At 40.8% G+C, this 13,601-nt stretch overlaps 1 protein-coding gene across 4 annotated transcripts in view; it reads right to left on the bottom strand.

Annotated features, from left to right (window-relative positions):
* The window catches only part of LOC147179836 (ERC protein 2-like), a 158,483-nt gene that overhangs the window by 126,290 nt on the left and 18,592 nt on the right, over window positions 1-13,601 (bottom strand). For 2 of the 4 annotated variants that reach the window (XM_086068280.1, XM_086068281.1), the window contains exon 4: window positions 10,218-10,385. In XM_086068280.1, the coding sequence (XP_085924406.1) occupies window positions 10,218-10,385 (168 nt within the window). Of the gene's footprint in view, window positions 1-10,217; window positions 10,386-11,785; window positions 11,879-12,561; window positions 12,718-13,601 lie in introns of all 4 variants that reach the window. The other 2 variants (XM_086068277.1, XM_086068278.1) reach the window with 2 other exon arrangements.

Here is a 13,601-nt window from a genome sequence, read left to right as displayed (position 1 = left end):
GAACGAGAATCTAGAAATGTGTGACTTAAGTCACAAATGTGTGACATGAATCTGCAAATGCATACACTGATTCGTATGCGTAAACACATGGTTGAATGTGTATACATTGCTGATCTGTAAACACCGGGCCTCTTGATTGGCTGTATTTTTTACATGTGACTTTTGTCACAGTCATGAACGCGTTTGGCGATTTGCAAATGGATTTATGGAGACCACCAGAGGAACGCTATTTTGTGCGTACTTTTTGCACATTTGTGACTTTGGTTCCAGATTCAAATTCTTTTTACATATTTGTGGATCGAAATACGCATTTGTAAATAGTGTTGGCACAATACTGGCCCCATAATTATCAATCAATTGGTTGTCAAAAATATCAATCTCTTTAAAGCTAGAGGCAATTCAAAGACATGGATGTCATTTTTTGGACTCAGCCAGAAGCCCAGAATTATTCAAATCATTAAAATGTCCTTGGCACACGGAAAAAAAAAAATTGTTGGCCAGTATAATAAGCGATGCCAGCCATTATACATGGGTACAGAGGGAGAAAAAAAGGGTTTTTTAAGGATGAGAGGAAGATTTTGGAGGGCATATTATACACACCCCCAAAAAATTATTACTGCAAAGTGGAGCTGGGGTCACTTTATTAGCAAAGCATCTTAATCGTTGTGCACGGTTAAACTTGTCCCAGGCAAGTTAAAGTTCCTCGAGCTAACTTAGCGTAGCATAGCTTGCTCCAAAGTGCGCCTATTATTAACACATTAGAAGTGATTGAGTGTATAGTGATGTATTCATTGTGGGAAATGTGGACAAAAAATAAATAAAGAGCAGGCGAGCGTGAGTCAGCTTTTTTTTTTGTTGCTTTTTTTTTTTTTTTTTTTTAATAAGTCCTCGCATCTAATGCCAGCAGGCCTTGAGGACAGCAATTAACGGGCTGCAAGGGGCACTTGTAAAGCAAAAGAGTGTGACAACAGACCCTTTCTGACTTATATGAAAAACATTATGAAAACCTTGTTGACTTTGAAGTTAGTATAGTGTTCAAGCATCGACTTTGAGGCGCACTTGTCATTGACAGATATTTTTCCGCAACAAAAAGAATTATCCGAAAGGGAGGGGAGTAATCGATAGGACAATCGAGTCTAAAAAATTGTCTGTGATAACCTGTGTCTTTATCTGCCAACAGCGAAAAGGTGACAATAATGAACCGTACAATATTATTAGAATCAAATTCCTTGACATTCCCTTACACACCTAATCAACACTGGCTGATAAAGATTAAAGGGATCTAAACTTCAAAATGTTTAAAGCAGGAATACATTGTATGTGTCAACACTAGTAAAAACACGACACTGACTAATATCGTGTTTGTGAAATAAGAATTAAACATAATAATTATAAACGCAGCGCCATGTTGGGCAAAGACATTTTCAGACAGTTTGAAATTCGAAAGCCAAGTGGCGCCTTGCCTGCTGTTATTGAATTGTGCCGGCTGACAGATATTTGAGAGTGTTAGATGTAATCATTCGATCCTGTGCACACCATGGCTGAGATGGAAAACATTTAACAGCCATCAGAGGAAGTGTTGTGAAGAGAAAGGAGTCAACTTCTTGATGTGCAAGAGATCCGTAAAAAACAAATCCTGATCGGCTCAAAAATCAGTAAGAACATGTATGATGATGTTATGATCATTTATGATGTATTTTTTGGACATGTAATGTAATTGAACATGTAGCTTGCAAATATTTACTAATTTTATGGTTTTCTTCATTGCAGACAGACATGGGATGATACACATCACATTCACCTAAATTTGTGATAGTGAAAAGGCCTAACAATTGCGACCCAGTATGTATTACAATTTACAAAGTAAACAGCGTCTGATAAAGAAGATATGCACATTTTAAAAGCAAAGTTCAAGGAAATTATTTAAATCAGACACGAGTTGGTAAAATTGCAGAAATGTTGTCAATTATTTCAATGTATCAGTATGAGTGCAATGAAAATTGTATATGTGAGTATGAGGATGAATTATTATAGTGTATGCCTATGAATTACATGAACATATGCTACTGGCAAAAGTGCAGTACACGAACAGGTTTATACATTTTTCTTTCATAAAAATATATTAACCTATTATTGTATCAATAATGAACTAAGTCAAAACATAAGGGGTAGGACTAGATAAGTTTTCAACTTCTTCCTACCCCCTTTCGAACATTTAAACTGTGATATTATTGACTTTTTTTTTTTAACTTTAACTTGTATTTTATACTTGTAATGTGTTTATGTTTATATGTTCAATAAACCAAGCCAAACAAATAAACATTTTTACAATTTGACATGTTTGGTTTAGTTTCTCTTTAATGAACTGAAGAATAGTCAATAAATCTGACTTTGAAAATGATTCAGATGTGTTCAATATTCTGTGGTTGCAATATGCATAACGGCTGCAATCTTCCGTATTAAGAAAACATCTTTGTATGTTTGCCACTTGCACACAAAAAAAACACACATACGCAAGGTTAAACCGACAACCACTTTGAGCTGACTTCCTCTTTCTTTCAAAGATAGCCAAATGTATATTCTGGACAGTGGTTAGCAAAGTGAAACACAGGCTCAAAGAAAACATCGTCTCTGTTTGTCCTCACCTCCCTTTTTCCTGCCTCACATTTCATCATAAAAGTTTTTCTGGCAGCAAAATCTGCAAAGGTATCAGGCCCAAAGTGGGCTTTGGACCGCAATAAACAACCCAGGGAACCATATGAGTCAACCACAATCAAGACGGCAGAACCGGAGACGATGGGAAGACCGCGACGGGCCAAGCCCAGTAGACACTTACGCAGTTTACATAGTAACTGTTGCATTCCCACGAGGATACATATTCCTTGTAGAAATCTAGTCAGGCCAGTGATCCGAAAAACATTCCTAATACACCACAAATATACTGATGTAACATTTTAACCACCTGTGACCTTCAAATAAGTGTAAAAAGATACAACACACTATCTACAGTGGATATGAAACGGCAACGCCCTCTGAGAAAAAGTCCGGTTTTACGATATTTAAAAAAAAATAACAAATAAAAAAAAGTGACCCCAAGATAAAACATTTCATTACTTTTTCCACTTTAATGTGAAAAGAGGCCCGTACAAACAAACGAATCGTTTAGGGGACATAATAAAAGTAAAAAAAAAAAAACCAACTGTTGCATAATACTTTTTTTCTTAACCTTTTGATTGCACTGCAACATTCAATATATTTTCCAACTTACTAAAACACTCATTATTGGCTGGATTGCGCAGACATCTCCTCCGGCCCACCCATCAGTTTTTAGAATTAATTCAGGATCATGGCTGGGTCATTCCTCAACTTTAAACTTATTCTGGTATTGTAATTGCATTCTTTTGTTGATTTTGGTGATTCATAAATTATTTTTGGACTTTTCACCATGTCTTGGTTTTACAAAACTAGATGACCAAGACATTTTCCTGCTTGCTTCTGGAAAACTTGATGAATGTGTTTGCATAATTGCGATGGGCTTATGTTGTGCCATACTTTAGACCAGGGGTCACGCAATAAAGATGCCCCCTCCCAGCAGCAAATTGATTGATTGATTGATTGATAATGATAAATATAATGATATTTATTGGTTTCCTACGCTAGGTATGGGCTGATATTAGCTTCTGGCGGTAACCGTGAGCCAAAATAGCACTGTATCACAGTATTAAAATTACAGTTCTAAAATGACTTTTTACAAAAAATTAAAAATAAATTGGGCAAATCAAAACTGCTTTTTTTTTCTCCATTGAACATAATCTATTACATTTCTAAACAAAATATAGAATATGTGGTACAGAACAAACATGAACCCTGTCACATAAAAAAAAAAAAATCTTAGTAAGTCACAATTTCCCATCACCGGTGAGTTTTTTTAACCAGACCTGTGAGCCACTCATGTTGACATTGGGGCTAACTAGTACCCAGTGGCATTATATTTTTAGGACAATTTACATCAATTAGAGCAAAACACATCAGCTTCCTCAAAAAAAGAAAAGAAAACCTCATTACCGGTGGCAACCAGTATTAGCACTTATTGCAACCTTGACTTTGCCCATGCCTACATTACACAAACCATTGATTATTAATCAGTAGCATACAATCAAAGGTAATTTCAGCAAATGTGTTATTTCAGAAGTGTCTATCAAACTGGTAGCCCTTCACATTAATCAGTACCCAATAAGTACAGTAGCTCTCAGTTTAAAAAAAAAAGGAAAAAAAAGTGGATGACCCACATTTTGGACAATAAGACGCATTAAAATAAGCGATCAGGTGTCGAATGGACATTTTACATTGTACAGTCCCAGTCTACGGCAAGGTCTGTTGTATCACGTAAAACCATGACAACACAGCTGTTTGCCCAAAGGCTACAGAGGTAACAAGGGAAAACACAGATGTAATGTGCCCCCCCCCCCTTCCCCCTCCCACACACACAAGTGCAACAATCTGAAAATAAATGAATGCTTTCTGCCGAGGCATGAAAGTCAGTCATGGTGTATTGTAAAAGTGGATGGATTTATGGCGCAGGAGAAGGAAGTAGTACCAAGCTGTCACTGTGCGCACTCTCCATCCATTATCATGACCACTTACAGCACTGACAGACACACCAGATGCAAGCATACCAAGAAAAAGTTCCCCCTCGTTAACTGATCAAGTGTTCCTTCTTTGAATATAAATTTGGGTCATCATTTTTTGCAGAAAAAGGATTTGTTAGTCCCTACAGGTCCTCATCTTGTCTTCTCATCATTCATTCTAACATTAATGTTTCATCTTAAGAAACGCACGATACGAAGGATACTCAACGCAAATAGATCAAAAATGTGCCCGGCTGCTAAAACACTCCACATCCAGCATGTACAGTATGAATGTTTGTTTTTCACATTGGGGTCCACTGAGTATTAGTGTAAGAACTTAAGCACCACTAAACCATACAGGTTCAAATTTTAATGGCTTCCTGTCTGGTAATCATGTTCACTGCATATTCATGTCGACACCCCCAAATGGCAGACAGAGTTAAAAGTCAGCGATTCTTTTCAAGTAACTGTTTCATGTCAAAATCTGCGTGCTGAATTGGAGCGAGAAGAAAATGCCCGCGCTGTGTTTTTGCTGGTTTGGTTTTACAGCTCAGGAGAAAAAAAAAAAGGAAGAAAAAAAAGAAGTGAAAAATATACTCCACAGCAAGAGAACATCTGTGGTGCTGTATCATTGTCTTTTTATGTTTGCGAGTTTATTTGTGTGCGCGGATGAAAGTTTGCGGTTAAGTGGTAAAGTAAAACGGTGTGACCTTCAAGTGAGACAAACTTGAACGCCACGTGTTGTTTCTGGCAGTCCCCGCAGCCTCGATCCGATAGCAGACGGAGCCAAGCCATTGTTAGTGTGCATGTGTGAGTTTTATTGATCTTCCAGCGTGTTTAGACATCGAAGAGGTTCCACAAAAGGACACACGTGGGATACATCATCGGAAAGATGATGGTTTACATCTGATCCATTTGAGGTGAGCGATACAGGAACGCATATTTTTTTCACATTTATCCGCAACATGTTCATGCAAATTAGCAATCCGTTCAGCACATATTTACCTTGATCCCTGAAAAAAACATTAAAGGGTCTCATCCCCGTTACGACCTCTATAACTCCATTTTATGGTTTTTCCACATGGTCTCTGCAGGGGCTTTATTTTGGACCTATCTATGTTTGTTCTGGGGAGCCCGAAAGCATTGCTGCTTCCACTGCATCCCAAACCGCACCAACCAAGGAACCAGGGATTGAGAATGGTAACCATGGTGGGTCGGGTTCGGATGAGGTTAACTCAACCACCTTATGGTTATCTTTCATCATCTCTGTTGAGAGTCCTTTTTCTTTTTGGATTGGGAAGTACTCGGTTTTACATCATGTATTTGTTAGACCTCCTTTTCAAAAGCACTGTTTAATGTTTTACGCCTTTGTTAAAAATCAAGTTGAGAGCTAGAGCTGTTGTATTGCCGCTACATCAGTGCATCTAAAATAGGGGGTGTGGATGTGCTGTTTTTTTTGTGACGGGGGGTGTCTTAGCCATACTAGAATAACGTGTAATTGTACATCCACTACAGTAGGTGGCAGTAGCAGTTTCATTGTCAGAGTGCGGTGGGCTACTAGTAAAAGTGTATTTACAACAATTTTATAGACCAAATGATACTAAAAACAAAAATGAATAGCACTACGCTACATAGAAAATGCTAATTAGAAGGCAAGATGGCCGTACCTTTCATATGAATAAATGCCAGAACAGATGATCAGCCCATTCATACACAGATACAGATAAGGCATGAGGAAAGGCAAGGCAGCTTTACTCATATAGAACATTCTATACATAAGATTATTCAATGTGTGTCACAAAATTAAACACACAACAAAAACACCCCAGCTGCATTATTGTCAACTGACACTAACAATTGCACATAATCATCAGAATTCTTAATGATCGCTTAATAGTAGGGATGGTTGAGCGAGTGCCAATTTAAGGTACTGATATCAATCAATTCATTTTGGGTTCAGTTAGCCTTTTAATAAGTGAGGAGTGTGGTCTGCTATATTAAATGTGTTATTTCATGTATCGGGTAGAAGATTTCTACAATTATCTGTTATCGTTTATTTAAGTTTGTGGATAGTAACGAGTTACATTTACTTTAGTAACTTTTTGAAAAAAAATGTCCTTCTAAGAGTAGTTTTACCACACAATACTTTTTACTTTTACTTGAGTAGATGTGCGAAGAAGGAACGCTACTCTCACTCCGCTATATTGGGCTACACGAGAGTCGTTACCCGCCGCCCCATTCATACATTAGATTTGCCGTATTTACACGTACGCGCTCTGCTTGTCTGACTGTGTGGGAGCATTTCCGCGGACACAATGCTTAGGCTATACACAGGAAATGCGGCCCTGGTTCCAGACTAGCAGGCACGAGAACCCAATAGACTCACATCATGTTATCAGTTTCATCAGTTTCCTTCTGTAAACATCATTAAGCATATCATTTTTTACATGTATTTAAGGCAAGTTGTATTAGAAGTATCTATCTATCTATCTATCTATAGCGTCACATTTGAATACATGAAAACATCTACCTGGTCCTACATTTGTTGCATGGCTCACAAGGAAGGAATTTGTTTAAAAAGTATAATCATCATTAAACTATCTTCAAACATCTTGTTTCAAAGGGCCTGTGCACTTTTCTTGGGCTGTTTAAATATGTAAGAGGCTTTCTGTCAGGTTACCTGATCTGCAGGTGTATAGTTTCAACAGTGCATGGTCATAATCGCTGCAGGAAGGACACACACGTCTGTATTTTGGCCAAGTTTCCAGAGACGGGCAGCAAACCTTCCTACCTGCGCTCACACTCAATATTTTCTACAATTACACTTATCTGCAGATAAATTGAAAGAGGCCCATGTGGAAGCCGTCCTCAACACTGACTGACAAATCCATCAACTGCTTTAAGAGACGTTGCATTACTTCTTGGATTGCCGCTTCAAGCGTTGCTCCTATGAGCCATTGTACACCAATTACTGTCAGTCACATGAACCACAATTGGCAAAGTCGCTAACACATGCACAGTGCACTGGTGTGGATATGATAGGCTTGGCTAGAGTAACAAAGAAGAAATGTGGAGAGGCGGAGATGAATAAATCGTAGAAGTGGATGAGATGAAGGAGTTGGAAGGAAGAATGGCTGCGCTCGAAATCTGAGTGACGGACAGGCAACGGAGGAATGCAGGGCAATACTTGGCCCCAAATGCCCCAAATAGCTTTACTCATCCTGGGGTTTGCCCACTTATATGCGGAAATCCAAGATTTTCTCAAGCAGGGAAAATGCTACTTCAATAAGTAGGAAAAAAAATCTCTTGAGACCGGACGGAGATGAGAGCCAAGCAATCAGCCCCAAGAGTGGGTGTGTTTTGTATGTTTGTGCTTAACTGTGTGTGCATTTAGTGATACTATCAGATCCAATTATATGTCATGGGAGTCTAAGCTCCCACCATCAGAAGCAATAGAATCAATTGAACATCACTTTCAGCATGAACGCACATAATTAGTCATTATTAGCATGCACACGTCGATTCTAAAGGCCCTATTTTTGTTCCCAGTGCAAGTCTAGCACAAAGACAGTCCTAGGCCCCTGGAGCCATTTCCTGGAAGTCCTCCAGGAACCGGGAAAAGTCCCCAAAATCTACCAGCCCGGCGTAAAAATCTGGCATTTGCCTGCCCTCTATCTCTGGAGCGGTAGGTCGTAAAAAGATGGGGCATACACCGTTGGACAGCTCTCGGTCATGGCAATCGATCCATGCGGGTCTCGAGTTGCTCTGGGCCCGCTATCAATTGGCCAACTCTAATTAAGGGTCTCCGGGGCCGGGGGCCTCTATGGCCCGTTAGGGCTCGTCTTGCTGAGTCCGGGGGATGTGTTTATTTTCCCGGTAGGACTTAGGGTTCCGGAGATACGGGGGGCCGAATTACCAAAAATCTACACGCCGACAATGGTTCCTATCCTGGGTAAAAATAAGGCATTTGCTGGCCCTCTATCTTTGGAGTGGTAGGTCGTGGAGCGACGGGACATACACATTTGAAAACTGAGGCCCCGCGAAGCGCGGCCGAGGACGCTGGAGCAATCCTGGGCATGAAATTGGGGAAACTGTCGGGCCTCTATATCCGGAACACAAGGTCGTGGAGCGACGGGCCACACACCGTTGAAGACAAATCCGGAGATGCCCGTATATCCCCGGCGGGACGTAGGGATGACTTGCTGGAGAATTCGCCCAGGCATCGTGGAGCGTGGTGAGGCTGTGTGGTGCTGGGTCACCGTGGTAGCACAGAGAAGACTAAAAAATGTTGAACTTGGTCAGTCATACTCCATTTTTTTCGTCTAAGAAAAGTGTCATTTTTCTTTTCACCGGCTAGAATGTCTGGTCCTGTATTTAAGCCTATTTTTGAGTAAAATAATGTATTTTTTTCTGAAGGAAGGTGGATCCAAAGGCTAGAGGAGGGAGCGAGGCCCCGCAAAGCGGAACCGAGAGCACCGCTTGGACCCTCGCCGGGTCGCTGGAGCGATCCTGGGGTGCACTGGAGCGTCTCTGCTCCCAGCACGTCGAGGCCCCATGAAGCGGGGCCGAGAACACCGCCTGGAGCATCCCAGGGTTGCTGGAGCATCCTCCGGCCCCCAGCTCGTCGAGGCCCCGTGTTACTTCGAGCGGAGAAGCAGAAGGGCTCCTCCGACAGAAAAAAAGAAAACGTTTTAAGATCGCTCATCAGTTGGTGACCTGTGGTTATGTTGGCTGCTAAATGCTATTTTATGACTGTTCAACAGCTCTAAACAAATGAATTTACTCACCAGAAACTTATGCCAACTTTCTCCCTATTATAAATTGCATACCGCTTGGTCCAACAGACCACAATAATATTGACAATTCGACTTACGAACAGCATTGCGAAACCCATTTATTCAGTTCAGAAGTTGAGGACTACCTGTACTTTTGGAATGTAACTCAAAGTAACCAAATATTTGTGTCAATAACTTCTCTACGACTGAAAAATGCCAGGTAGTGTGGACCGAATATATGAATTCTTAAAATGTGTTGTCACACTATTAACGTGACGTTGAGTATTTAAAGGATGTATTTTCTGTCATATTTTTCATCAGCTCGGGGTGGGTGGGGAGATTGTGTTGGTGGGGTATAAAAGCTCTCACAAAACCACCCCTGAAATCCAAACCACCCACTGAAACCAGTCCCTATAAGTATGATGTATTCACGACAAGAGCCAAAATTCCTTTCGCATGTATGGACAATTAGGCCTAATTTTGGCCCAAATTGCTTCCTGTAATGATGAGTGGACAAAGTTAGCAGACCAGTCTCAACTGGGGAACACAGAGATCTAAAGTATCAGTTCCAAGTCTGGAGAGTGATGGAGAAAAATGTTAAATGCTCCCGGCTTCACATGCACACCATCTCTGTACATGAACATGCCTCCATCGCTCATAGCACAGATAAAATCATTATAGCCATAAAGTTTAGGGACTTCAAAGATGGCCTCTTCTTGTAGCCATTGGACAGCTTTCATGTTTAACAGCATCATTTTGAGAATGTGTGTCCGTCCAAGTATTTCGGTGCACCTGTGCTTACATGTAAACTAACCTCTGTCTGCAGCGTATTGGCACGTTGTTCCTTCGCGGTGAGGGACTCCTTAAGCACCTCGATGTGTTGTTTGCAGTCTGAGTTCTGATTGGTTAATGTTTCCAGTTTGGTCTGCAGGGCCTGCATCTCAGACTCCTTCCTGGTCAGCTCCTGCTTCAGCTGCTCTATCTGGAAATCACACACACAAAAACATTTGGCCAGAGAGTCTTGAGGGGACTGATGCAAATGATAGCATGCAACACGTGCAAAAAGCAACATTGTTTCTCTCAGTCGCACTCAAGCACTCAAAAAATGATCATCAACGAAAATAAATTGTGCATGCTGTTCTCATACAAATAGTAGAAGCCAAAATTGAATACAGGCAACTATAGAAATGAGACACACGTATTCACACACATTAGAATTCTGTCCTGCTGAGTCTGTATAATCACTTTAAATTTGCATCCTTTTCGAGTTCCTTCAAATGGGAACATTCAGAGGGGTTGCAAAACTATGGCAACCAGCAATTAAATGCTTGTTCTTGACATCTAACCAATTCCTGTTGCTGTTGCTGCCACTACGTCATTTAAAGAAATAAACCAAATGACTGTAATAGTTGAAAAAGGATGCTGAACTGCCAGCCTTTGTGTAATGTGTACATTACATCACCTTTGAAATACTGTTCAACCAATGTTGACTTGGTACTTTATGTGCAGCATTGAATAATCACCGCTTTTAAATAAAAGTCAAGGATGAGGAATTGGCCCAAAAAAAACAACAACATTTTGTTTGCAAAAAAAAAATCTTCAAAAGGGGGGTCCAAAAAACAGGGAAAGAAACAAGGGGGGGGGGGGGGGGGAATATGAAAAAAAAACATCGGAAATATGCAAATGTGCGTGTGTCGAACTGCAAAAATGCATTAACTGTATTTTAGCTTTTTTTTTGTCCATTCACCACTAGATGGCAAACGTGTCTTAGGTTTTGTGCCATCCTTGAATGATAATTTTTATGTAAGAGAGCACTTAGCACTATGAAAAAAAAAATCGATGTGGTTATTTTGTTGCAAACCCTTTGTTGTTGGGTATCAAATCTAAAAAAGCAATGATGTCATACAACTGGTTAGGAAGTGTGTGGTCCTGTGCGCCCCATCCCTGAGCTAAGTTATCATGAAGATTCTGTATTGCCATTTTTCTTCTTTCTCACAGTTTTATTAACTTATTATGGCAAAACTTAAGGTCATAATACATGTAGCAATGTTCTGTAGAGTTATGGGCAACTCAATTTGGAGGTTGCGCCACAGGGGAAGGCAAAAGCTAAATAGGAGTGCAAAGTCAAAGAATACCATCTGACTGCTAGCGCCCAAAAATGTACAACGCTGATTGAAGCAGAGATTTCTCTAATTTTGTTCAGCTCATAAAGAAGAAATTTAGACTAGACCAGTGCTTGCTTGCAAATATTTGTCACGTAGAGAAAGAGCCAGCGGGGAAAAAGACAGAAGGTAAAGGTGGGATAACTCAGTTGGCATGATATTAGTAAGTGCAGGGTTAACAATTATGTTGCGGTGGGGCATGAACTAATGTGAGAAGTACTTCTGCTTGTTCTGTGATCCAGGGATGCTGAGTGGGGAGTACGAAGGTGGAAGCTGGCCGGTTTGAGGAGACAAATGTTGACAAGGATTGCTCCTACAGAGACAAACACATAATAAGAAAGCTTGCAACCAAACGAGATCTCGCCGTTAGGTTCTCCAAGTTTTCCACTTTATCCAGAGCAAAGAAGAATTACAACACAGTACCACCACAGCCATGTCAATGATACACACAGGACACAGGATGCACGTAACAGTTTTGGTTGCTGCTCCTTTGTTTTCAGTCAGTCAGTAGTGGTTCCTCCTGGCATTTGGGAAATGGAGCTTTCAGGTATCAGTTATGTATCCGCATTTGTTGTTTTGCACAGGCAGCATGTTTACCAGTTGCAACAACCCAGTTTTTGTTGAGCGGAGAATGCAACCTGCATAGGAACTACGACCATCAAAAGTTTCACCTTCCAGCTCCCGTCGACAGGACAATTCAACCAATCTTTCTGTAAGTGTGTTACTTTCCAAAGAACAAACTATCAGCTGTTAGAAAAATACAGTTGCTTGTCGAGTTTCAAACTCAGCTTGTAGCAAACGTGAGTGATGTCATGTCAGGGAAAGGAATAGAATTTGCACTTTTGTGTGCGTAACAGAAGTTGTTAGGAACAACTTATCACGCCAAACACATTAGCATGCATTGGAGCCATGCACATTCGAACACAGTTACTACAAAACGTTTTTGTTCTAGCATGCAACACTCCGAACATGCAGGAGTCGTCTAAGACATTCTACCTTGGACTTCATGAATTTGGAATGGCTCTTGTAGACCTCCACCTGTTTGAACTCATCCTGCCTGTCGTCAGGATGTAGCAGGCCGCTGGTCTTTAACATCTGGACCTCATCTTCTAAGTCTCTGATGTTCCTCTCCAATGAAGAGATCTTGGTGTCCTGCACCAGCAACAGCAGGCGGTGTGAACTTGCGTAAGAGATTGTCTGTCTTACATGCCAGCAATTAAACAACCATCTTTCTTTCGAGTCATCCATTTGTTCAGCCACACACTCATGCATAAAACCATAGGGAGGTGGTGTAAAACCCTCTTGATCTTGATGTGTAACCGAGGGGGACTTTATTTCAAGGAAGCCATAGAAAGGATACAACTCTTTCTACCTACATTTTATTTATTACGGAGAGGGCAACATAAAAAGCTAGGCTAATACTAAGGATCATAAAACAAACCCTAGATTTATAGGCCCTATACACTGACGTGTGACTAAGGGACAGGAAAGGTCAAGGCTGGCAACCAAGTACAGCCAAGGGAATGGAAAGTTCTGCCATGGGCAGGTCCTGAGATTGTTTAGCCGCATGTGTTCATACATACGTTGAATGCTAAACCTTGGACGAGAAGAGGACGGGAATTGAATAAATGGAAGCAGATTGCATGATGCCATCAGCACACGCCACAGGCAACATTAAAGCATCTGACCTCCATTACTATCTCTGACATCAGCCCTGACCAGAACATGGTGCTGCAAATACCCTCCAAGAAGGACACAGAGACCATGCACATTTCCACACACTTCAACTCTTCAGATATGACATTGATCAAAAGTAATATTAATATAACATCTGTGTGGTCATGGACTGTTGACAGAATGGAGACTATAGTCCAGTGGTTCTTAACTTGGGTTTTATCGACCCCCAGGGGTTCGGTGAGTCAGTCTTAGGGGTTCGGTGGAGGTCAAGGCACACATGAGTCACATGATTCGTGATGACACACACCGCTTGGCTATCATTGACTTTGGTGAGCTCAGTAATGGACGTGTGACTGTTG

This window comes from Leptonotus elevatus, chromosome 2 (assembly GCF_054856555.1).
Source record: "Leptonotus elevatus isolate MCC_2025b chromosome 2, RoL_Lele_1.0, whole genome shotgun sequence".
NCBI lineage: Eukaryota > Metazoa > Chordata > Actinopteri > Syngnathiformes > Syngnathidae > Leptonotus > Leptonotus elevatus.
This window is presented reverse-complemented; position numbering and strand designations above follow the sequence as displayed.